At 40.0% G+C, this 26,607-nt stretch overlaps 1 protein-coding gene across 1 annotated transcript in view; it reads left to right on the forward strand.

Annotated features, from left to right (window-relative positions):
• cntnap2a (contactin associated protein 2a) overlaps positions 1-26,607 on the forward strand; it is a gene marked incomplete at both ends in the record, with an annotated part of 308,927 nt that overhangs the window by 162,678 nt on the left and 119,642 nt on the right. The window contains 6 exons of the mRNA XM_083995741.1: positions 6,293-6,440; positions 12,896-12,948; positions 13,206-13,360; positions 14,423-14,603; positions 17,649-17,792; positions 18,798-19,059. Of these exons, the coding sequence (XP_083851867.1) occupies positions 6,293-6,440; positions 12,896-12,948; positions 13,206-13,360; positions 14,423-14,603; positions 17,649-17,792; positions 18,798-19,059 (943 nt within the window). The remainder of the gene's footprint in view (positions 1-6,292; positions 6,441-12,895; positions 12,949-13,205; positions 13,361-14,422; positions 14,604-17,648; positions 17,793-18,797; positions 19,060-26,607) is intronic.

Genomic DNA, 26,607 nt, shown 5'->3' on the forward strand with positions numbered 1-26,607 from the left:
TGTATGGGAATTAAAAATTGCTGAGTGTGAATAACAAGGATGATGAATTGAAATAGACAGAGAGGACACTTCCCGGTGGGTCATGAAAGTCTCCTGTGGTACAAGTGAAGTGGCTGCCATAAAATTTTAATAATACTGTCATGACAGTGTGTGACAGTGGACAAGACAGGGCACTGAAAAGTTTAGTGAAATCACACATTTGCTACTGTTTATGTCTCATTTGTCTTCTTTAGCCACCCAGCCTGTGATGAGTGACATCCGTCTGACTCATTTTACACTATATCGTCTCTTTTGAAATGTCTCCTGTGGGTCTTACAACTAATGTCAAAGCTCTTAGTGAGTAGGTGGTGCTGTACATAAGAGTAAAACATCAGTGAGAGTGGAAATGCTGACGTCTTATGTCAAAACAGGCACATATAAGTAAGTAAAACGATAGCAGTAGTGTGCACACACACACACACACACACATACGCACTGCCTTTTAGGATTTATAGCAGAGCCAGGGAGGCAGTCTTCACTCCATCAGTGTTGGTCCGTGGTGAGCAGAGGGGAGAGAGGGCGCCAAATGTTCACAGCCTGAGTAATGGGCTCTTAAAACTCTATTCTTTCTGTGTGTGTGTGTGTGTTTGTGTGTGTTTGTGTGTGAATGTGCATGTGTGCGTGTCTGTCTCTGCAAAATTTAATTCAGTGCATGGAAATGTTTAGCACACCACCGATAATGTAGTGTAGTCAAGAGAGGAAATACTGATGATGGTGTGATGCTAAAATGTTTGATTTTTATAAAGCAATTCCATTATTCCCTTTTTGATGGTTCTACAGTAATTAATGAGCCAAATGGAAGTGTGTGAAAAAGTATTTGCATGAAATCTTCTGGAAGTGTTCCTCATTTTTCCCCTAATAATGTATTTGAAGAAAAGAAAAGATTCTCGCTCCCTTTGTTACCCCCTCTATGGGAGCTCTTTTCAGCAGGTGAGGGCAGTTAATGAGAGACTGAAATGAGGAGAAAAGCTTTGGCACATGGTTTTAATGGACACAAAGGCATAATACACTAGCCACATTAAAATACCGAGAAATGTTCAAAACACCTTGCCTGCACAAATAAAACTATGTAGAGAAGCTTTTGATGTGCAAAACGCCGTGCAGTTGTTAGAATGAAATGCACAGATATGCAGTGCAGTTCAAGGTCAGTGTTCTTCCTCGAATAGCACATACAGTAGGGGCAGTCGTATAAGAAGTTGGAAATAAGGAAGAAATGTATGTGGTCTCCACTGGGACCACACATACAGTATCAAAAGCTTCTGAACTGAGATAGATAGGAATGAATCTACATTGGTAATTAGAAGAAATCCATTCTAAACAAATGATTATATAACCAGAAAAAGCAATGACACAAAGTCCCAGGATACAGCTGAGAGGAAGTTCCTTATTCAGCCTGTCAAGAGCTGTACAACCACATCAAAAATCCATTTAGCTTCTGCCTGCAGCAGAACTTGGTTGTGGTCCCCACCCCTAGTGGGAGGCTTGATTGACTGTGTAGCCCAGAATTTTAATTTTGTGAGCAAGTGTCAAGAAATGGTTCGCCAGAGGAGACAAGGAGTCTCTTCTTTCAGTGTGTGAGTTTGGTGCCAGTTCATAAGGTCCACTGTATTTTAGGGACACGGTTTACGACAAGGGACATGAATAACACTCAACACACGTAAATTCCCGCTAATTCTCTGTGTCTTTAAAACAGTTTAAAGATTCATGACTTAAATTTAGCATAACTACACTTTGTCCTGTTCTCTTGGCACAGTAAAGGCACTTCCCACACAAACACAACCACCCACAGGGCTTCACAGAAACACAAATTTCTCTACGGCCCTTCTGTTTTGTCCCATACACTTGTCGATAAAAACAAAAGACCAGACCAGGCCGGAGTGATTTCCCCTGCCTCTGTTAGCAAGGAACACACACACACATACAAACACGCATTCCCCCACACGTACAATGGCCCTGCCTCTGGGCTGGTCTAACAAAGAGTCCAGCAGCAACAAGCAAATGCCAGAAAATAGCTTTCACTTGTTGTTTCTCAGTATCTGGAGATCTGTTCTCTGAAAAAAGCCTGTCTCTGGCTGTCAAAACAGAGAGACACAAACACATACACTCACACACATATAGATAGATATTCACTGAAACACAAACGGACGCACACAGACAGAAATGACAGATTCACATTCAGGAAATGAAACACATGCAGCCAAGGAGAATAAGTAAGTGAGTAAGGAGTATGAAGGAGGAATAGCTGCTGCTGAGAGCAATGAGAAAGGAAATAATGGGTGTATCTATGTACGTGGGTTGAGTACATGAATGCCAGGATGTGTGTATAGACACAAGCATGCCAGCATGCATCTTGTTTATGTGAATGATGTGTGTGTGTTTGTGTGTGAGACAGAGCAGACCACGGGGGTATTTGTTGACCAGCTGTAGTAAAGTGATTAGCTTGTTCTTTGCTGAATGACAGCAGTGCTGCTGTTCCAAATGCCCAACAAGGAGAATGGCTGGCTCTCAGCTTCCCTCATTATTTTTGTTTTTCCTTTTAGTGATTTCCTAGTTTGCTAAACTCATGTGACAACTCTGCAATGGTTCTATTCTCATCCAAGGTTTTCTACGCTAACTTTGCTTGTTTAAACTTTTAAATCGCAACAACTTCAGTTTTTAATATTCTTAAACCTAATGCACATCCCCACAGGAGCGCAATGAGGGAGAGCACATATTTTTTCTATTTGAATCCACTTAGGATTCCCAAATGAACACACACACACACACAGACACATCCTTGTTTCATTATATTTGCGTAGACTTGTCATCAGCAAAATGCATTCCCCCGGCTCTAACCTTATCCTAGCCAGTCCTCCTGAATATCTAACCATAACCAAGTCTTAACCCTCACACAGCCTTTTAAATTTGTGTGTTCCGACATTTCAGTCCATACTAAGCCGATGGACCCCAAAAGTTTAGTGACCTTCCCTTTTTTGGACCCCGCAAGTATAGTAAAACCATCACACGCACATGCACATACATACGCAGAGTAAAAACTGAAAGTTACCTCAGGCACTTCATGGCCTTTGTTGCCGTAAATTACCCCGGTTCTTGATTAAACAAAACGTCAAAGTGTCTAAGCTCTCAAGTTGCCCATGCAACACTTACACACACACACATGCTGACATAAACGCTTTACACATACACACGATACACAGTGAGACACACACAAATTCACAATTACTCATTGGTTTGCTGGTTAATGATTTGACTTTGGAGGAGAGGGAATTTAATGGTTGACTAAACAGACTTTTCGCAAGATGTTCAGCATCCACAACTTTTACCTCCTCTTCACCCAGCTCCTCCACATCCTCCCCCTCTCTTCCCTATCCTACCTTGTGCCCTCCGCTCTGCATAGTAATGCCTTTTGAATTGAGCTGTTCATTCAGCCAAGCACAGATAAGTACCGAATAGAGGGATGAACACAATGAGAAATAAAAGAAGGAAGCTGGAAAATGGGGATTGGAAGGATGGAGGTTTTGGGAGACGAAAAATTGTTTTGTTCCCTCTCTCTTTCCTTCTCTCGCTCTCTCTCTCTTATACCTTGACAAGGGCAAAGAGTGGAAAGTGTCAGCTGGACAAAAAGAAGTAAAGTCTTCCGCACACACTGAGCTAAATCCTCAGAAGATATACAGTCTTCAGAGTTTTATTAGGATTTTATTTCCAACTATGAAATGAGCTTAAGGGTGATATCAGGTTTTAATGCTACAGAAAGGTTTAAATGGCAAGGTGGTGTGCGGGTGGTTGTGTCTGTGCACGTATGCATATGTTCCTGCATGTGTGCATGCAAATTGATACATTCGTGCTTTTTGTGCTTCAATCCTGAGCCAGGGCCACAGGCATTTTGGAAACAGAATAGTGAAGGACAAACATAAAACAGAGAGCACAAGATGAGAAGGAGGATGGGGAAGATTTGACAGCAACAGAGAAAAGAGAAAGATGTCGTAGCGAGAGGCAGAGAAATGTACAAACAACTCTGCAGGAAGCTGCTAGCTAGCTGGAGTGATGAGAAAAATATTTTAGTTCTGGGAATATTTTTAACCATTTAAACTCTTTCAGTCATTTGATGGTATGTTTCATTGATTTGTTTTTTTTAGGCTTATGGATTTGGTCGTGATACAAATAGCAGCTATTTTTTTTACTTTTGATGACAGAGGCTTAGGGGTGTGTGTGATTTTGGTGTTAGCTAATGTTAGGTTGAGAAGCGAACATTAAGATAAAACTTTTTTTTTTAATTCCAAAAGTTTAAAAAATAAACTCCACCCCATAAACAGCTCTGGATATAGAGCAGAAGTTGGTGTGGCTGGTGTCGTTGCCCAGTGTCTGTATTCCTCCAGAAAGCCTCCAGCAGCAACAGGCTACCCAGCCTTCAGAGCTGGCCGGCTTTCAGCAGCTCACTCCCCTGGTTCGGCCCCGGCTCTCTACTCCATAGCTTGCCAGTTTTCAACAGGACACTCTGTTGCCGTGACATTTTGCCGTGTGAAGCCATCAAGGTCATACAGTACATCAGGACTAGACAGTATTTAATTATATGCGCACTCGCCACCAACTAGGCAGGGGTGTTGATTACAATTTGTCAAAGTGACCGATGGCCTTCAGATTTTTCAGTCACAGTTTTAAAAAACTTGTCAATGACAGACAATAATCGATTAACGCAACCCCTGCTGCTGAGACTGAGGGAAAGGTAAAAACTTCTGCATATTCAAGCTACGTTTCGTGTTCAGGAGCCATCCAGAAAATTGGAGTTGGTGAGAACAAACAAAATATTTACTTTTTTAATAACCATGGCTATAGCATGGCCAGCAGGAAACTTGTATTAGATGTAAGTGCTGTTTTAATGACTATTTAATGTACATACATGGATGTACTGCAGGCCTCGCCCTCAAAAACGACACATTCTCCCTAGAGAAAGTCACTTAACCCAGATTTTCAGGACCTGTCCACCTACAGAGAATAGAAGATACAGTAAAAGTATCCAGATGACTCATGTGGAGCTGAGTGAATTTGAAGCAGGGTGCTAATAAAAAAAAAGTGTTTGTGTGCTCAGTTAACCTTTCCTAGATAAATAAAGATTAAAAATGAAAGTGCTGTAACGGCGCAGAGGAGATAGAGGTACTGTTCACCTTGTGTCCACTCTCTCACTACAGTTGAAGTTCCGTGGCTCTGAGCTTCGTGTGAACTCTTGACCATCTCCTCCTTTGCAGATAGCGTATCTTCAGGGGTACACGCTTGGGTCACTGAGGAGTCAGCTCAAAGCAGACTGTCTTTAGCAGAGCTTTTTTCCCCCTTCACTCTTCACTCTTCAAACACTTCATGTCTTATCTAAAATAACACATGGCAGCCTAGTGTGTTGTTCTCTTCTAGTTACCTGCTGGGCTAATAGTGGTGTTTCTCCACAATAGTTTGTGCAAAGTGTTATGTACAGTATGTACAGTATGTGTGTAGAATGAAAGCACAGGGAAAGAGGTTATGATGTATAGACCCTTTCAGAGAGTATAAACAAAGACAGGTGTGGCTCATTAGAAAACGCTCTGCTACACTAAATTGAATGGAGCCTTAATTAGTATCCTTGGTAACACCTGTATTTGTTTATACTCTCTGAAACGGTCTATATGCTCATTTCAGAGAGGACTGAAAAGAGTTCAGGAACTGTGGCGAGTTGGATTAGGTTGTAGTTATAGGGGGGAGAGGAGAAAAGAGGAAAGGAAAGGGAATGTCCTCTCTTTGCCCAAATCATAGCTCAGGCGAGTCAGGGCTGTTTTGGCTTTTTTTCTACCTTTGGTTTCCAGGAAACTGCGTCTTTTCTGTTGTGATTCTCTTTTCCACTCATATACAAATGCAATATTTAAACATTTAACTGCCAGTCTCCAATAGTAATCAAGACAAAGTTATAATAAGTTATAAATCCCATGCATTAAATGTTTAAAATGAATCGCCAAAATTAACACGTTAACTTTAACAGCACTTAGATATACATTAAGAGATTCCAGTAAATCTCATAGTTGCAAAAGCCAAAAACAAAACATCAAAACATCATCAGTGTACACTTTTCTAGATCCACAAAGTTAACAGTTAAAGTGTGACAGACATTGGGCAATTTTACAGAGGCACAATACTGTCACTGACTGTGCACCTTCAAAGCTGGATGAGACAGAAAGTCAAACAAATACTCTTGTTTTTGTCTGTGTGTGTGTGTACGTGACTGGGTTTACAGGCCTTCTCTGGAAACTCAAATTCGGAGAGCTCGGTCCGCCATGAGCTGCAGCAGGAGATCGTGGCCCGCTTCCTCAGGCTTGTCCCGCTGGAGTGGAGTGAGGAGGGAAGGATTGGCCTGCGAATAGAAGTCTACGGTTGCTCCTACTGTGAGTGTTGGCAAACACACAGTCACACTCACCTACACTGTGAACCTGTTCCCACTGTACAAGTTGTATTAATAGTTTCTATTATGGATCCATGGGGAAAGCGTAATGATGTTTTTTTTAGTGCCAATCACAGTGTTTATTTTTCTCTGTGAGCTGTTGCTCTTCTATATATTGTATAAATCAAACACAGACCATGCCTGGAACAGAAAAACTCTGTAGCCTGTATATATGCAGCGTGTAGTTATAGACAGACTCACATACAGATACATAGACATTCACACACTGTCTCCTGCTTTGTAACAAATGTATCATCCAGGGAACTAACTCTCTTGCAGCCTCTTTGCTCTCATCCTATTAAAGGCTGCCAAATTGATTTTGATAACAATTTTCAATTAAGGCTCTGCATAAATTACTGTTATAAGTGACACGCGTATATCTTTCATTCCAGAGATGCGATTACACTGTGTGTGGATATGTCTGTGAGTGTGTACGTCTGTGCGTGAATACAAGGGCATGAGTTGCATTCCAGTCAGACATCAGCCTTTTGATTATATTTCCCTTGTTTCATTTCCTACCCATGTAACAGAAAAGCAAGTCAGTAATGATAAGGAATGACAAGATGCAATACACACACACACAGCAGACACACAGGTTCATATGTGTGTGTGTGTGTGTGTGTACAGACAAAGTGTATACCAATCACCTTTCCCCTTATAGTTAGCACTACACTCTTGGTCTAATTCAACTGCAATACAACTCACTTCCAATGCATTTGGTTGCTTTTATGCTAAGTTAAAGTCATCTTGTTGCTGTACTTCTTTCATTAGAATCACTAGAACCACTATAAGAATGCAGTACTGGTCTCAGTGATGTTAAATAGGACTATAAAAACTTTGATCTGTAGATTTTCTGTGTTGTTCCATGCCACATTTTCTTTAAAGATCCAGTGAGTAATATGTGGCTAGGTTTATTGGGAAAATCTAAATATACTACCATCTTACGCTGCCATGTTTGTACGGCAGCCCGAACGGAAAATCCAACCAGTCAGAGAGTTTTGCGTTCGGCAGAAGGAAAGAAGATGAAGATGAAGATGAGCAGACATATTGTAAAATGGTTTAGATCTTCTCCTCATCGCTCCATGCTCCTGAAATACTCCCAGTCATCCCAGTCGTGGTAAACAAGTCACTTCGCGGATGTGAGCGCTGCCAACTAGAATCTGAACACTTGATGTCACGGTTTTCCTCCCATTTTACACACTGGACCTTTTAAGGCACAGTTTATTTCAGCAACATCGGCTTTGAATAGTGCCTGTGAGGTAATTAGTCCATTTTTTTTCTGTAAGACACTGAAGACGCAGACAACTTCAGAATGACAATATGACTAAGGACAACGACAGTGTGATAGGAACATAGAAATCTTCCTACAAAGGGCCTGCTAAAATTCAACACCTGCTGCCTGTAATTGCCATCTGAGTGTGTGGAGGGTTTACTGTATGCATAAAAATGTAATCCTAAGTTACCAATTCTTTTGCTGCCGGAGCACTTTTGCAGGATCCTGGCTGCTGGCTCGCTGTCGTACAGTACTGACCTGGGATACTGAACATAATAGAGCACACACCGATGTTATGCTAACAACCCACAGTTAGGTTTGAATGTTTTCATAGAAATCACAACATAAGGAGGTTATGGTGTAGATCCCCTAAAAACTCACAAGAAAAAGCAATTGTAGTGCTGAGTCAGAAAATGTAACTGCTCTACATACTGGGATTCATGTCCTCTGCTAAGTAAAAACTGGTTGAAAATGTAAGTCCACAGCAACAACAACCGAGAGATCGCTGATGTTATGTTGTGCAATTTGTGTGTCATCACCATAACTGTGAATTTACTCATGAATATGAATATAGTTTAAATTGTTTTAACTTTCAACCCAGTCTCACCTCAACTCCCACAATGCCTTGCCAAGCAGTGCCCTCCATTACCATAGAAAATGAATTGAATTTAACTTCTCATCCATTCCATGGATGAGTCAGGACTTTGACACCATTTAGTGTCCAAGCAAATCATAATCATTTCACAAGCCAAACTGCTTATTTTGTTTTGTAACCATGGTGACAAAAGGTCAAGTACATCCTCAGTGGTCCACCCTGCATGTTTATGCATGTTTATTAACCATGACAACACAATAGCTGTGCAAAAGCTCCCGTGGTTTGTGTTATAGGGTAGGTGAAGATCTACAGTATCTGGCTGTTCCAGTTGAAGAACTTGTAGGATTAGTAACACCTGTGCTTGCTCTAGTAGAACAAGTCAAAATGTCTGTTATGAAAAAGGTGTGCTGAGATGTCAAGAAATAATATAAAAAAAGCTCCAAACTTGATTTTCAAACAGAACCATTTATTTGACAAATAGCCTACATCCATCAGAATTTTCTAGCTATCAAATATTTCCATTTTATAAACCATATATCCCCATGAGGCCAAATATTCTACTCTCAAATCCTCCGACATACACAACTGTAGAATTAGACTGAGGTTTAGAAAGATTTGAGCAGCAATGCATAATGAGTTCTCCCTTTTCAGCCTCAGCAACAACTACTGCTGATGTTATCTCCGTCTATTATCATTTGAGAAGACAGACAGACCAATTGGTTGTCAGTGTCTGAAGTAAACAATAGTACTATTAAAAGAATGTATCAGTTTCTAGGCCAAATAAATGCAGAGAATGTCTATGTTTCTGAAAGATATGAATGTTGTCCGCCACGCCTTGACATCTGTCAGACGAGACACACCATAAATACATCAGGTAAACACCTGCTTACAACACGGATATTGGTGATGACACAGAGAGAGAGAGAGACACTTCCACACACACACATACGTTGACACACACACACCCCCCCGGTTGGGTGCGTCATCTTTCAAAGTTGTCTGTCAGCTGTGTTTTGAAGCCTGCAGTGCTTTCTCATGATTACTCTGTCACTGCTCCTTTTTTCAGCATTCAGTCAGAGCTCATGCATTTGTCTGTTCATCTACCCATCCAAAACTCCCCAACTGTACGTTTCTCTTAGAAAGATGAAAAGAATGGAAAAACACAGGGTTTGGAAATGACAAAGAACAGAGGATGAAAGAGGAAAGCACAAAAGAGTAGTGGTAGGAGGAGAAGGAGGCAGATAAATATACTGTAGATGTAATGTTTCCAGCATAATCACAAAATATGTTGGTTGTAGATGATAATTCTAGGTTTGGATAATGTACGATAATTAAATGCAATACCATATTATGACTCATCTGGGACTTTGCAGTGAAAGGCTGTCTATGTGCCCGTGCCAGAGCTAGAGGCTATAAAGGAGACATGATCCACCATGCTGTGAAATTTACATGCTTATTTCCATTTTGATTAACATACAGAAAATCAATTATTTCATAGATGAGTCAGGAAATAGTCGAGCCTGTATGTGAGAGAAAGGGAAGTCAGACAGAAACATAGTAGTACAAATTAAATTTTCTATACAAACGCAATCGCTCTCATGCAAGCAGAATTTCAAAAGGATGCACGCGTATCAAATCTGTCTTCAACCTGTGGCCTATTTATGCCAACTTTAAATCTGTTGTCAAGGTGATGCATCACCATCATCATCTGTCGAGTCAAAGAAATGTATTTATGTAAATTTGTTTATGGATAGCATCTATCTCTGTAGTAGGACTGAGGCCAAACACATAAACACCTGAAAGAGCATCGTTGTAGCCTTCAGGCTGAGGGGTGTAATAAGTGTGAAGGGAAAAAGGGAGGGGTAAATAGTGTCATAGTACAGTGCTATTAGTATTGTTGTTGTTTTTTTTAAAAAGGGATACATTTATATGAAGCATAGACAACAGCTTAAATTTCATCTTCATGGTGATCAATCAACTAATCAATAATGCAAATGTATTCGATCTCCATTTATTTGAAGTCAAGTTTGATGCAAGAAGGTCATACAGTAACAGACAATTTTTCTACTTAACAGCCGCCTTGTTTGCTGCCAGAGTGGTAATACTTGCTGCTATGGATACAATTAAACATTATAAATACTAAATACCAGTTAAGTGCACCTTCACTTTGCCTTGCAGGTGGCATCTCGGTGACAATGCTTTAAACAGACTAATTAGCAAAAATAATGAGCAGGAACGCTGCAGTGATGCATGTGTATGTAGCCAAGCTAATGTCAGCTAGTGTCTCTGGTAGATGTCTGGGGGTACGAGGACCTGCATGGTTCCATAATTAACAGAGGTTAAGAAAAAAAGTCGGTGGCGGTGCAGATCATCCTTCCCCTGGCTGTCAAATAACAGACCGTTTCACTTCTCTGTGTGAGGAAAGAAGAAAGCTTTCATGTCTATTTTGTTTTGTCGATTATCTAATATAACACAAAATATGTATTTAGTCTGAAGGACAGTATGTGTTGTTTTAAAATTTAGAATAACTAAATATCGTAAACATGATGGAAACATGGATTGTAGATTTAAAGTGTAATCATCATGAGTTCAGTCCCAAAATGAGATTTTTAGCACTGGCAAACTGCATAGCAACCATCGTATTGTTGCTCTTGGTATTTGTATACACCTCATTTCCCACCCTTTACCATTTTGCAGGTGCTTTAACAATTGTGTACTGAAAGCGGTGTCTAATTTTCACATGCTGATAAATAATGTCTGCCAGCGTCATCTATTTGAAGATTATATTGGCTGTCACAGCTGCGCACCTCAATCACCCTGGCTTCACATCTCTTGTGGAAACACACCATCTGGGTCAAGGTCCAAAACGACTTGCTCTCCTGGGTCAGGCTCTCAAAACCTAGGCCATCTTGTGTGCATAACTGTCACAGCTGTCCTTGATAGAGACCAAGTAGTCCTCCAGTGTTACATTGCATCACAAGCTCTTGCCCTCTTTCTCTCTTATTCTCTCCATCATCGCCCAGTGGTCTGCAGGTGGTGGAAAACCTCTCCATCGTCCATAGAGTCTCTTTCCTGACATCAAGGCCTCGGCTCACACAGCAACCATTTTCTGAGCAGCACACCTAGCTCTCATAAAACAATTGGAAAACTGTCAGCTACTACCACTGTTTGTACCATAAACGTGACTGAGAACAATGATGAGAGGAGCCAGGGGAAAAAGCCAGAGAGAGAGAGAGAAAGGAGGGGATGAGGCAAATGAAGTGATGGAAGGAAGAAGTGAAACTGTGAAACCAAAGAGGGGGACAAAATAAGAAGTGGAGTCGAGGGCAGAGTAATGGAGGAAGATGAAAGGGGAAATAGAGAGCAAGAACTACTGCAAGAACAAGAGTGAAGGGTAAAGCAGTGAGGATTGAAAGGCATGTATTTGTACCCAGTGAGAGGCAGCATGGGATCATTTCAGAAACACTGAAGTTAGAACAAAGGGAACAGATGTAATTTCCTGTGCGCCCCCTCCCTTCCCAGGTGTTTATCATGAAAGGGCAGGCTCGGCAGGAGTGTCTATGTGTATGTGAGTGTGTGTGTGTGTGTGTGTCATGTAAAGAAGCAAGGGAGTACATAAGATTGAGAGGCAGTGTGAGTGTGCATGAGTATGTCTATATATAAGATGATCCAATCTGTCATATCCTCTCTACATTCAACAACATCATCTTCTTGTGTTGAAGTTTCCTGCTACTTGGTTATGGAATATATTTTGTCTATTTTTACCATACTAGAGTTCAAATTGTCCATCACCTGGAAGAATATATGTAGCGTTTCACATTTACTTGTAAATAAATATGTTTTATTATGTAATATTCTTACTAGTTTAGTCCAAACCCTATGCAATGGATTTTATTTTTTATTTTTATTGTCAACAAGTGTCACTGTTCACAGAAAGCAATTTTCACAGCAGCACTGTTTGTACATCTGCATGTGTTTTGCATATTTTCTGGCAAATATTTAAAGCCATTGAAATTATTCGCCACAGGCCTTTTTCTTCACAGCAGACATCTTGACTTGTCATGGTCGTAAAAGCAAAGGTGTAGGTTCTGAATTTAACAATGGCTTTGTTTAATTCAGCTTTCCCAGTAATTCAGTAATGTGCCAGTGAGACAACGTGTACATTGCCAGCATCCGGAGACCAAATCGTCTGAATGATATTCAGCCATCATTAATTTTATTATTTACACCTCTGCTTTTTACTGCTGTGGCACGTCGCAATGTCTTCGATGAAAATGGCTATTGGGTACAATATCACTTGAAACAATAAAATTTCCTTGCAGCAATAGCAACCTGTAAAGTTTCCATTTTTAGCCTACTGCCAATTCAGGTGGCAAATACACCCAGTGGATATTACATTCCCACAGCCCATCTTCATCATCATTGCACATAGGCACATTGCTGTTGCTTTTATGTGTGTTGTTGATTTCATTGATAACTAACCTATTTGTTCTCTCTGTCTCTGTTTATTTCTGTCATGTGTGCGTTTTAGGGGCGGATGTGATCAACTTTGATGGACAGGGTGTTATCTCTTATCGCTTTAAGGTACGGGATTAACTACTTTGACAACATATTTTATTTTGAATAAATCTTTCCCAGAATTAATTCTGGTAAATTAAGGTAAAAATAATGAAAAGCAATATAGTGGGAAATAAATAAAGTTGGCAGCTGCGAGATTAGAGTTCATGCTGTCTTGTATCATTATTTCTTAAAATTCAAATGAAAAACGGATGTTTTTACTTTATTTTTCTTCCTTTTTCCATTGAATATTAATAATCTGTGTTTGTATACCATCTGTGCAGATGAAGAAGATGAAGATCATTAAAGATGTGATTGCACTAAGGTTCAAGACCTCAGAAAGCGAGGGTGTGATTCTCCATGGGGAAGGACAGCAGGGAGACTACATCACCCTAGAGCTTCACAAGGCTAAGCTGCTGCTGCAGATAAACTTGGGTGTGTGTCATTTACTTAGACATATACTTAGTTTTATACTTACTAATAGTTCAGTCTGATGCTTGTGGTTGTTTTTGAGGCTAATTGAGAATCAACACCATCATTTTATTCTTGACAATAACAGGAAATGCCATTTTTGTCAAACAACCCTGCCCCCAAGAAATTATAGCTCTAATCAATCACACTCATTTCAACCGCCAATTCATAAGAAAATGTCTTCCCTGACAGGATTACTGTATGTTCAATAGAAAATAACACTTGAATCAATGAAATCCTACACTTGTTAACAGCAGTGGAATCCCCAGGATGACTTTGGGACGCCTAAACACGACCATAAAAAGGTCAAAATTAGAAATTCAACGCAAGATGAATAATTTGCAGAAAACAAACGCATAGGTTTGCTTTCAAGACACCCTGATCTTATAACAAACATAAAGCATTCAAGCAGAGCTTTTTACCCTTTACATTGTGAACAGCAGCCGCAACAATCCATAAGTGTGTGGAGCATCACTCACCGTTGACCAGCTGTGTTGCTGACAGGAGTGCTTTAACCTTTAAGGATGTCTCACTGCTGCTCGGAAGCATCAACAGTGGTGATACATTCCCACACATGGACAAACAACAAAATCTATTTCAGCATAACTTCACTTCAGGCCATTGAAGAAATGTCAGATGTCTCATTATTAGTAAATTCTTACAAGAATTACTCATAATTGTTTTCTAATGTACTGTATGTGAAGAAGACTTGATTTGTAAACATGTCAAACCACAGTATAAAGACCTGAATCAACCTGTTCAGTGTACTGTAAAATTGAGTCAACCTGTAATCCTGCTATATTCCATAGCTTGAATAAGTATATGTAAATAAACAAAACACATGCAGGCAATAAAAATACTTTAGTTTTATATAGACGGTATAGTTTTAGCTAAATAAAAACTGACTGAGTATTCAAATAACTGCCTTTAAGCTATTCAACACTTATGTTTTATTCAACATTTTGTTACACCGTGTCCAAAGCCTGTGTTTTTATAACTGATATTATTATGACATGTTAATTACAGGTAGCAACCAGTACGGCTCTATCCTGGGTCACACCTCTGTGACCACTGGCAGCCTCTTGGATGACAATCACTGGCACTCAGTGGTGATTGAGCGCTACCGTCGCAATGTCAACTTCACCATGGACAGACACACTCAGCATTTCAGGACCAATGGAGAGTTTGACCATCTAGATTTGGACTATGAGGTGAGCAGCAAAGGAAGCTGAGTATACCAACAGAAACATAGAAAGTTAACCCAGCCCAAAAAATCCTGACACCGAACATACCGTACATGTTTAAACACAGGAAACCACTGGGAAATATACCATGTAATAGAAAATATTTGCTACATGTTTTTCTTCATCTTCTGTCATATATCATATTCATAATAAAACCTCCTTTGAGATGCTAATGATTCAACAGCTATGCACAGGCAGTTGTGGGTGAATTCAATTAGGGAAAAAATAACTGGGACACCACTGAGGACAAGAATAACCAAAACATCAGCTGATGTTCTCACTTAATACTGTTTTGAATTTGTGACTGTATAAAAGCAAATAGGTTAATTTTAAGTGTAACATTTTGTTTAACAGTCAGAAAGTTAAGCCCGCTTTCTCTCTGCTCTGGACCCTGTTAGTCTAGTAGGTAGAGATAATGAGTTGTTGTTGTTAACCAAGTCAGGATAAACAAATGTAGGACTAATTATAAGCTATACATAAAATTAAACTCTGTGGATGTGATGGAAGACGGTCACCTAATCAATAACTCAACCAACTAATCATTGAATATTGTGTTGTATATGGCATGCCCTCCTGTAAGTCTCAGTTAAAATAATGTTATAATGGTAATGAGCTCAATGTTGGGGTACTGTTGTATTTTGCCATTCTTTGTAATACGGTCTCAGTGAGTTAGGAGTTCTGTTGACTGATTTTTACCCTCTACCATGACTTTTAATGCACAGTGTATTTTTTAATGACTCTTACTTTTACTAATCTCCAAGTTAGGAGCTACATTTAGCCTTAAGGTGCTTTGTGAATACGAGCCCAGACAGTACCAATGCTAAACACAGAATGCTGTTTCTTCCTATTGAAGCAAATTTCAGATGCAAACAGAACTCCCCAAAACTGCTAACCAAACATGGTTGTGCTTTGACAGCTAACTACTTATCATAGTTAACTGTCTTTGTGATTTTGTTTTTATTCTTCAAACATTTTTTTTTACTTAGTGTTTCCAGGCCTCTTTACTGATTTGGCAACCGCATTTTTACCAACAACTAATCTAATTGCTGGTAGCTTGTTCTCTTCGGTCTTTATAGTACATTGATAACACACAGGAAATTAGATATTGGCTTCACATTGTGCTATAATGCTAATCCATGAAACTCACATAATTAATGTCAGTCAGTAATGGAATGCAAAATGTTCCGCTAATAATACCTAAAGGAGGAAATAGATTGTGAAATGCATAATGGCTATGAAATGCACTCGTTAAGCTTTGTGTGGTGAATCCATATATTGGGGTGTAGTGCTGTTTGTGAGTGGGTTTGTATTGATATGTTTGTGTGTGCGTGTGTGACCTTTACCATGTATTGCTGATATGGCTGATGCATTCCAGTGTTAAGTAGGATACGGGGGAAATGGGGCAGGACAAACCACAGTCCAATTAAACTGAAGCTGTTGAATTAAGGGTTCTTCAGGGAAATCTATACAACAGGGTGAACCAGGAGGTTTTGTGTGCGCGTGCATGTTGTGTGTCTGTGGTGAACCCATGGATCTTGGCGGTGTTACTGCCTGACTGAGTCTCTTTACAGACTGCAAAATTGTGGCTAGGTTTTACTCACACTGTACTCCATCAAGTCCATACACCCCAATGCATCTTTGTGAGGACACTCATTGACATAATGTATTCCCTAGCCCCTTACCCTAACCTTAACCATCCAAAACAAATCCCTAACCTTAACCATCAAACAGTCCTTGGAAGGGATCTGAGAAAGTGAGAACCAGCCAAAATGTCCTCACTTTCCCAAAATGTCCTCACTCTGATGGTTTAAAACTCAAACTGGTCCTCACACGTATAGCTGTCCAAGTACGCACACACGCACACACGCACACACATATACAGTACACACAGACACATCTTACGTGTGTGTGTACCTCCTGCTCCCATTTATGCCTGTAGACTAAATATCTGGGTGCATTTGTGTCTACCCTTGGCAGTAATTACCAAGACTACTGGAGCGTCACCACAGACACATACAAACACACACACACATTGAGATAGACAGACACATATCGACTGGTAATTGCACACCACCCTCCATCATCGTGTCTTCCCTCAGAGTTTAGCACCATGGTTGAAAGAAAGAAAAAAGATCTGAACACATGAGAACAACCAAAAAAAAAAAAAAAAAATGAAACTCGGTTTACATTTTCATCAATTCTGTGTCCTTCGCCGCCTCCACCAGATGCTTGTTTATTAGCCTCCATCTCCCCGCCTCAGACCTCCTCTGAACACATCTGTTCCCCACAAACCACTGTCTTCTTTTCTTTAATGCCGTCTCCCACTGCTCCAGCAGGCACATATAAATGTATATAATGTACAGTGGGGTCCAATAGTCTGAAACCTCACTCTATAATGTACAACCAATAACAATAAAATTTTGGAGAAAAAAAAGTTGATTTTCCAATACTGACCTTGATGGATTGTTGACCAAATATCTTGTTGTTTTTATTTGTGTTTGACACAAAGCACATGTTAAATTAGTGAGTATGGATTAGACCATCTGCATGCTATCACACTGGCCTAAAGGAGGCACTACAGTATTTGTCATTAGCATTATTCCGCCACATTTAAAAATAACCTTTGTGAATATCCAGGTCATTCGTCTTCACACAAACGTTATCCAAACACGTCCTTATGACACAGATACTCTCAGTGCTCTTGTCCATCAGGGACATTTTTCATAATAATCCATTTGAGGCTCTTACTGTGACTCTCACAAGCAAATTGAGTGTGTCTTTCATATTGATGATGTGTAATATGATATTACAATGTCCATAAAATGACTATAATCCTTCTTAAGTGGGAAACTTGCTGAATAATAACAGTCAATTTTTTTCTTTTTTTTTTCCTTTTTGTGGTCTTTTTCAATGTTTTAGCATTACAGGCAGAAACAAAATAATGCAAAAATAATTCTAAATATATATATTTTTTAATCTCTTTTAACTTCGTTGGCCTCTGTCTCTCTCTAGTTGAGTTTTGGAGGGATGCCATACAGTGGGAAGCCAGTTGGAGGAGGGAGGAAGAACTTTAAAGGCTGCATGGAGAGCATCAACTACAATGGAGACAACATAACAGACCTGGCCCGTCGAAAGAAGCTCGACACCTCCAGCTTTGTAAGGAAAATCTGCTGAGCACTGAACATACTCATTATTATCACGCTAACTTTATATCTGACCTGAGTGAAGGGGCAAATTATTTACTGCTCCAAAAATAGCTGAACAGATTCATAATTAATCAGATACAACTGACCCATCCATGTGTTTGCCTCCTGTCTTTGTGCTCCCTGTTGACACCATGGCTGCCATTTCATTGCAACTTAGAACGGCGGAATTACTTTTAACCTTTTTTAACACAAAAAGAAGTATATCAGATGTCTTGCTTGTCAACATCAAACAAACACCACTCTGGATGCCTGCTGGATGTAACTTTAGCACATTATGTTTTTTTCCCCCTCCTTAAAATTAGCTACTGAATGGTCTTTGATGGACTATAAAGTCTCAGGGCAGTCACCTTTTCCAATCTCCTGTTCATTCTCAGTGGTGGACATCGAGGATATCATCTCCAATCTCTAGTGAACTAACTGAACAAATTTAGGCACTAATCAAGTTCATTAAAGCTGCACCTCTAATTCTCTCTGATACTCACACAGCCATTCTTTTCTCATCAAAACAGATCCAATCAGGAATCATCTATAGTTGGCAAGTCAGCTCAATATTGTGCATTTGCTAATGATTTGATTAACAGCACATGGTTGGAGAAGCTGAGTGATAATTAGTGCCTAAATTCCACACTAGGATTTGTTTTCCTCCTGCACAGCACCCAGGTTATTGTTCAGCCTTTCGTTCAAAGACGGGGCGAGTCAAAAAAAAACACCTTTTTGTAATGTGTACGAGCAGCATCAGTCTTTGAAACCAGCTTCAGTCAGGAACATCTGACAGTGAACACGCAGAGGCTAGATTCAAAGCAACAAAAACCTGGTAAACAAATACATGATTGTTACAAAGCGTTAGGACATTTACATCATTCAGGCAGCTTCACATACAAGCCCAGGCTCATGGGATTAGTTTTGTTTTTGACTTCATCCCTCTTCCTCTCTCTCTCTAAATCTGTCTTAACAGCGTAACCTCTCCTTCTCCTGCCTGGAGACCCACAACTTCCCGGTCTTTTTCAACGCCACCAGCTTCCTGCAGCTGCCAGGTCGGCCCGGTCACAACATAGTATCTGTGGGTTTCCAGTTTCGTACGTGGAACCCTGATGGACTCCTCCTCTTCAGTAATCTTGACGATGGCACATTGGAGATCTCCCTTGACGACAGCAAGATCGTAGTTCATATCAACGTGTCAACCACGACCAGAAACTATCAAGTGGACTTATCATCAGGTGAGTTGTCACAAATACACCCACATAAAGATGTGTTGTCAGTTTAACTGTAAATTGTCTTCTTTAACATTACAGTATGTTAACACGACACTTGGACCACAAATCCAACCACTTCTAATCAGTATAACCAGTAAAAGCCAAGAATAAGTTACTTATTCAAACTCATGTGTGTTTTTCTCATGTGTGGCGTGTTTGGTTGAGTTTTAGAAAACTTAATCAACATTTAGAAACTTCCTGCTGAAAAAGTGATGCATACTAATGGTACATCCTCTGCTGACTGAAAGATGCCACAACTTTACACTCATTTCACACATTACTTTAAGGCAAACATACTTGTGATGCAATCTGATAACATGGATTGCACATGTGCAGTATTTTCTTCTGCCTGTCTCCCTGTATCATCACGATAACTATATTGTGCCATCAATATTATGAAAATCATGTCACATTCTCAGTTAAAGCTTTTCCCCCTGGTCTGGGTTTTATCACACCTCTCCATAGTCTCTAAATGCCTCGAGCTGTAACAACAACTATTTTCTGCTTCCCCTGTCATGAATGACAGTAAACAAAAAGCCCATTATAGATTCAATGTTTTACATGTTGAATTAAAACCTATTAAAAGATTTGTAACCAGAGGCTTTGACAGGTGGTTTTATTACTTGAGTTCCACAACAGCTACACACGAAGCCAAACTTTCCAACACATTCATCATTAAGGTAAATGAACAATTCTTTCCCTACTCCTTATTTCTTGCCTTTCCTTATTTTATGTTATTTTCTCTCTCTCTCCCTCTTTTTCTCTCCTCTTAGACACACTCATTTATTCTGTCCACTGCTGCTTTAATAGGCCATTATGCCCAGGGGTAGGGATTATTACATAGTTACCCTCTAGGCTAATTGGACTTGAGCCTGCGATTACATCAGTATTACTAGAATACACAGATATACAAACACAGACTCGCACGCATAAACACGTGATCCCTCCTTTGATTCTGTTATTAGCATCTCTAAGAAAGGAAAGCCACATTCTGGCTTCTGGCTTCAATGACACAGTGGGAGCTCAGTAGACTTGTAATGAAATGCTTAGTCCCTTTTAATGACAAATATAGTGGGGAGAGATGTGCACACACACTGAAGAGGAGGAGGAGGAGGAGGAGGAGGAAGAGAGGGGAAAAGAAAAGAGGCTCTCACAGACAGTGACTACGCAATCTATTTTTCTTTTCCCAGTGGGGCATCATTTGTTTATGAAGCTATTTAGGGATAGCTTATTCAGACATACAGTATAATAAGCCATCAGTTGGAAGGTATAACCGTATAGACCTAATTCATTGATCTTTCATTTCTGACTTTTAGTATCTAACCCCCTAAAGTGTTGGGATAGGTCGGGTTAAAATTTAACTTAGAGCTAAATCTCAAAACAAAAGAAATAACAAGAAAGAAATATTTAAAAAACAAAACAGTTGCTTCCATGCTGTGAGCTTAAGTCTAAGATTCAAACTGGGCCGTGTGTACCATGAGGATTTTCCTGGGGTGTGCGGGGTGTGAACCACGTAGAATCAACACCCCCCGACCCCCCAGGAGGCTCACTGTATATCAACAATGTATCAGTCTTTGATATTTTCTGGGCCGTTATCTGCACTGGGAAAGGTCTCGAGAGAAACTCTTGAAAAAAACACACATTATTAGCCACAGCCACTCTCATATCGCATGCACCACCTGATGTTTACCACTTCAGGAGTGTGAGGTAAAAACAGCTGAGCAAAATGTTTGACTTTCCCACCAAATAACCCATGCCATCTTATTTTAAATAAACTGGATTATCCTCAGTTGAAACACAGATGCAAGGACCTTTAAGGACAAGCATCTTTTTGAAAAGGTATTTTGTTACATTCACATTAAATCAACTGACTCCCTGTGAAGGGAAGAGGTTGCTTGTGCTACTGGTTATATAGAGAACGAACACCTTTGTTTGCCACTCGGGCTTGGTTCTCTGTTTTGAAGAAAATGCCATGAAATATCTGAGAGCCTAATTTAGAGTGAAGTTTCTAATAAGGTGATGAGATCCAGATAGTAAGTGAATCAAACCAAGGAAAAAATGCAAATCAATGTTGGATATTTGACAGGTGGTGAGTAATGAGACTCCAATAGGATGTCAGTGTCACTGTGTTTGTGCTGTGGGTGTGTCAGTAATGTCAGTCAGTCTGCTAATATATTATCTAGTGGAATATATCAGGCTACTTTCTGCTCTTTATCAAAAAAAAAAAGCAGGTAGCAGGGATCTTGTGGCTGTGTTAAGTGTTCTGCGTGCACAGTTGCTGAGAAATTTTATGTTTGTAGTGAGGATTATTATAACTATAATTCATCATCCTTTTTTATGCATGACTGTAGCATACCCTCCAAGTATCGGCTTGTACTTTCCAAAGTGCTTTCTTCGCAAAACCCAAGTGAATCAGCAGGTGCGGTTTTAAAAAAAAAAGAAAAGGAAAAAGGTGGGTGGTGCGGAGCTACTGTAGATGAAAGAAGAGAAGAGGTGAATTACAGCTTCATATCTGTGATAGCGTCCAGTCACCTGAATATATCTTCATAACCTCATTCTCACCACAGCGGGTCCCAGGTCATTAAAGTTAATTTATCTCCCTGACTAGAGACTGAGCGATAGGCAGATCTTTCCCTGTATAAGGAACACACAAAACACTCAGAGCATATACACACACTTACAAGAACACAGCTACAAAATGTGTGTGTCTATGGTTGCACAATCTTGTCTGTGTGTGCAACAGCAAGAATTTGCCTCGAGGCTGTTAGTGACCTGCAGATACACATCCTACTCTGTCCACTGAGAGAGCCTCTGTCATTTCATCCACTTCCTCCTCTCAAGCTGAGAGACAGAGTATGAAACTAAAGTGAAGATGAGGCCTTTGAGAGACCACTCTAGATTAGACTGTCGGTGCCTTCATAGCAGCGCACATGTGTGTGTGTGTGTGTCCATTAATAGAGGGTACTCAATTGTGATTCCTACAGGGATTCTGATCTAATTGCCACATCACTTTCCTTTTACTTAGTCATTAACTCTCCATTTCTCTTCTGCTTTCATCACTTATTTCTCAGTATTGCACAACATCTTTGTTAAAACAGGACTGGAGAGTGTTGCCTTTTTGGCCACTTTTATGTCCTGATGTTCCCAATACTCACCCTAGTGCTTTTTGCAGAACCTAAGAAAATCAAATTTCTTTTGAGTTCTCATACAACAAATTCTTGAAATATGCCTTTGTACCTCTGTTTGGTTGTCAAAACAGAGGTACAAAAGACAAAGATGCAGTTATAATTAATCTTAATGAATTAAATATATAACTGCAGCATCAAGAAAAAATGAAATTATGATTTATCTAATTTTCTCCTTGCCTGTTTTTTTTTTTTACGGTGACAAGTAGCAAGACAGCAAAGTAATAGTAAATACGGCTGAGGATTAACCTGAGGCAAATTTAGAAAGGCTTGTTTGAAGATGGAAAACTTGTTGTCCAGTTATATTCATTACACTGCTGTCACCATTCACTCCAGCAGTAAAATAGTACAAGCCAGTGACAATATTTCATGTTGCCATAGTTTTTTTTTTTTTCATTTCCTTTCAGTGCATGTATATACCTTTTATAGAACAGGTATATTTTATGCAACAACATCTTTTTCATTTGCCTTGCTTTGTTGCACTTATAATTGTTTTCATCATTATGTCTGTGAACCTAAAGTAGACATATTATGTTGTTCAAAATGTGTGTGTGCGTGCGTCTACATGTTCTCTTCCGTTTACACCCATCAACTCAGCTAGAAGTAATAACAACAGTTCCTTTGAGATGCAGAATTACTATCAGTCACACACACACACACACACACACACACACACACACACACACACACAAGGTTACTTGCACAGTCCGAATAGGAAGCATTACAATAATGGAAAGGCCTGAGGCACAGATATGAGGGGGGGAAAAACACACTACAGCCACCCCAGATTATAATGTTATATTGTTTCATTCCCCCTGAGTATATGTGTGTGTGTGTGTGTGTCTGTGCTCGTGTGCATTTGAGCGCGCATAAGTGTTATGTCGTCTTTGTGAGGACCAGTTTGAGTTAGACTTACAGTATAGCAGTGCCTACGGGGATAGAACACCTTGCAAAAGTCACATCTTGGCTGGTCTTCACAATTTGGTTTTAGGGTTCAGGTTACTATTAGATTTATGTTAGATGTGGAGTTAGGCATTTAATTGTAATGGTTAAGGGAAGGGGCCAGGAATGCATTTTTGTCAATGAATGTCCTTACAAGGATAGGAGTGCAAATGTGGGCATGTGTGTGTGTATAGGCGAGGCTTAATATGTCGTATTCTCCGGATTTGTGTGGTTGGCCTATTGCCATCAGGGAAGATGTGCATAGCTCTTCAAACTACCTTAGAGGCCCGAATATTTAGGAGTGGAGGAGATGGCGGAGGATAAATTTATGAAAGCTAGAGGGCCCCATAAATTCATAGCAGACAAAATTCATTTATACTGTACATACAAGATCAATACAGAATGGAAACAAGAGGAGAAGAGAGGGGAGGGGAGGAGAGAAGAGAAGAGGAATGATAGGGTAAGCGGAGTAGAAAAGAGGAGCAGTAAGTGTGAGATAGGAGATGGAAGGAGAAAGGAAAGCAAGCAGAAAGAGGAGCAGAATGATAATGTTACAGAAATGATATCGACTCTTTACAGTCTTTGGTTTGTCAAAGGATTTGTAGCTGAGCGTGATATTCTAAACATTTTCTCCAGAGACATGAAGCAAGAAAAAAATAGAAACAGGAATGTCAAAGATTAAGTGATTATCAATAAATATATTAACAGTATGCAAATGATACAAATGCCAGGTTGTGCCACAAGCTGCTGGCCTTTACTTAATGAGTTGGAGATACACATGTAATAAATAAGTTGTGGTGTGTGGGTTATGTGTTCCTTGTCTTTGCAGTTGTGCTGATGAACACTGCAGCACAGAGCTCTGAAAATGTCAGACTTTAGTGTTTCATTTCGGGGGCAGGACACAGGATCTAAGATCAAAGATCAGACCAAATGAGATGGTCTGGTCTGCGAAGGATTTCCTATCTATCCCCAGCTGCTGTCTTATTTGAGGAGTCCACCTGTTTGCATACTCAAAAGTGATTCATAACCTGTGTGCAATGAATCTTAGGAGGGGTTGGGCTGCCAAGGTTCAAACCATATGAAAGGATGTAGCATGCTCATGCAAACCTGAGTCCACTGTGATGAGATTGCGGTAATCTGTTTCATAAGAAGATATTCACTGATAAAGGCTGCAGATTTTAAAAGGAAAAAGCGTCAGACCTTGCTTTAATCATTAGGAACTGCATGTCCAACACATTTAGTCTGACTCTGATCTAATGTGAAAATGATTATTGATTGTTATTATGGTCAACTACTGATTAAAGAAACTGCTTAACATTTGGGTCCCTAGCCAATAATTATGTTTCTCATCCATGTGCAGCGTGATGAGATTATAATTGTTTTTTATTACTTTCTGATATCTGTGTAATCAGTTTCTACCTCTGGGAATGTGATTAATATTCACCTGTCTACTATAATAACACCCACCCCTATTTTCCATTTAACATGGGACCGCATCACTAACTGAGCCAATGGTGTTGAATAGTTTATAAAAATAGTCACCATCACACTGCTTGAATTCTTATGTACTCTTGACATTGACGTGTCCTCTTGAGTTATTACAACTTGCCTTTTAAATCGTATTTATATTTCTGTATTTATTTATTTCAGTTTACTCTTCCTCTGCTGTTGCACTCCAAATTGGATTTATCTGATGTCTGTTATCCATCCTTTCTCCCCATGGCAAATATAGCTTAAATCAATAGAAATATAATACCTGCGCACTTACACATGGAGAGATGAACACACACACAGACTAACACACACAAACCTCCTTGAGACCAGCAGGCTATAACTTGGTCCTGAATCTGGTGTTTTGGCTCTCTGAGTCTTGGCTTTCTGCACTGAATATTTATCCTGTGTCTCCTAACCTCCTGTGCTGTAGATGGATCTCATGTGCTTGATGTGAAACTGTCAATAGCAAATACATGTACATTCAACATGTAACAGACTGCCACAATGTCTCATATTGTGATATTGCTGCTGGCTCCAGCATTAGCTGTAACATTTCATTTGCATTCGTTCTCACCCTGCACATTAGCTACTTTGTCTCTCCAGTATTGAAGTGGAGTCTCGGTGACAATCAGCTCCACCCTCTGTCTTATTACCATGTTTCTCCACTCCTCAGCGCAGATGTCAGGGGTGGTGGTGCTGGTCCACCCACTTGTCTGTTTGTGCACTGGAGCAAACCCTGTATGCAATGCTAGATTTTCTTTGACACTTTAGCTCCCTACCTACAATGGTTAAAGGAGCAGTGTGAATAAAATGACTTAAAGCAGATATCAGTGGAATGTTTTTGTTAATATAAGTCCTAAATAGTCCTATTTTCCGTCAGCAATCACTTACATGAAGTATTTCAGCCTAAACACGAGTCTCTCCGTCACTCTGCTCTGCTGTAACCCGAGGAGAAAATTTTCCTTGTGGGATACAAGTGTTATCCAATGAGGAGAGAGAACGGCATGAAGGGCTGTGTGTGCAGCCAAGGGATGCGCGTGAATGTGGTGACGTAGCACGAGGACCAATTGATGCCTGACAAGGGCGGGGGCTGCTAACTCATGGTGCGTTCAAAGAAACTCGTACTTTGTGTTTTTCCTTCCTGTGAAGTCATACCAGTTCGATCTGGTACGAGTTCACGGGTCGGAAGTTACGAGTGGCCGTTATAGGGAACTTTCACAGACAACAGGATGGTAAAAACACGAGCTACGGGTTACCTGGAACGCTACCAAGTCGTAGTTGTGACTTGAAGCTGTAACTTACGGTTTCAAAAGCCTGCCTTGAACGCAGCATTAGCCGAAACGGCCGTGAAGCTGATATCTGCTTTAACTAGGTCTTTAAAAGACCTAACCTGACTATTGGAGCAGTTGAAGCTACTGTTGGTGCAACAGAATCTTTGGACTTTACTATGTGATTTATGTCATGCCTTATTATTAGTCCTATTTGATATTACCATGGTAACAGGGGCTATGTGCATCAATACATGTCCATATAGATGTACAGGGTTTTATAATATTCAGGTACCTCTACAGTGGCTCTGTTTTTCTCCTTTTAAAAAAAAAGAGAAAGAGAAGAAGCCCTGACATTGTTCACATCCATTAAGATAATGTGTCACTGCCTCCAACACGCACACTCATTTCTCACTTCCATGTACTGTACATACCTGTGTGTATGCCTATACAGTACACACAGTCCCTTATGCTTAGAAATGCCATCATCATACATTTAGGACTGTAGTGGCACAGAAGTATCTGAATAGTCTTTTCTTTTACTGTAAACATAAAATCGATAGTTTCCTTAATTGTCAACAAAGGGCAAAGCAAGATTGAGAGTACTTCTGCAGTTTCAGGGC

Source organism: Trachurus trachurus (assembly GCF_905171665.1).
Source record: "Trachurus trachurus genome assembly, chromosome: 20".
Lineage (NCBI taxonomy): Eukaryota > Metazoa > Chordata > Actinopteri > Carangiformes > Carangidae > Trachurus > Trachurus trachurus.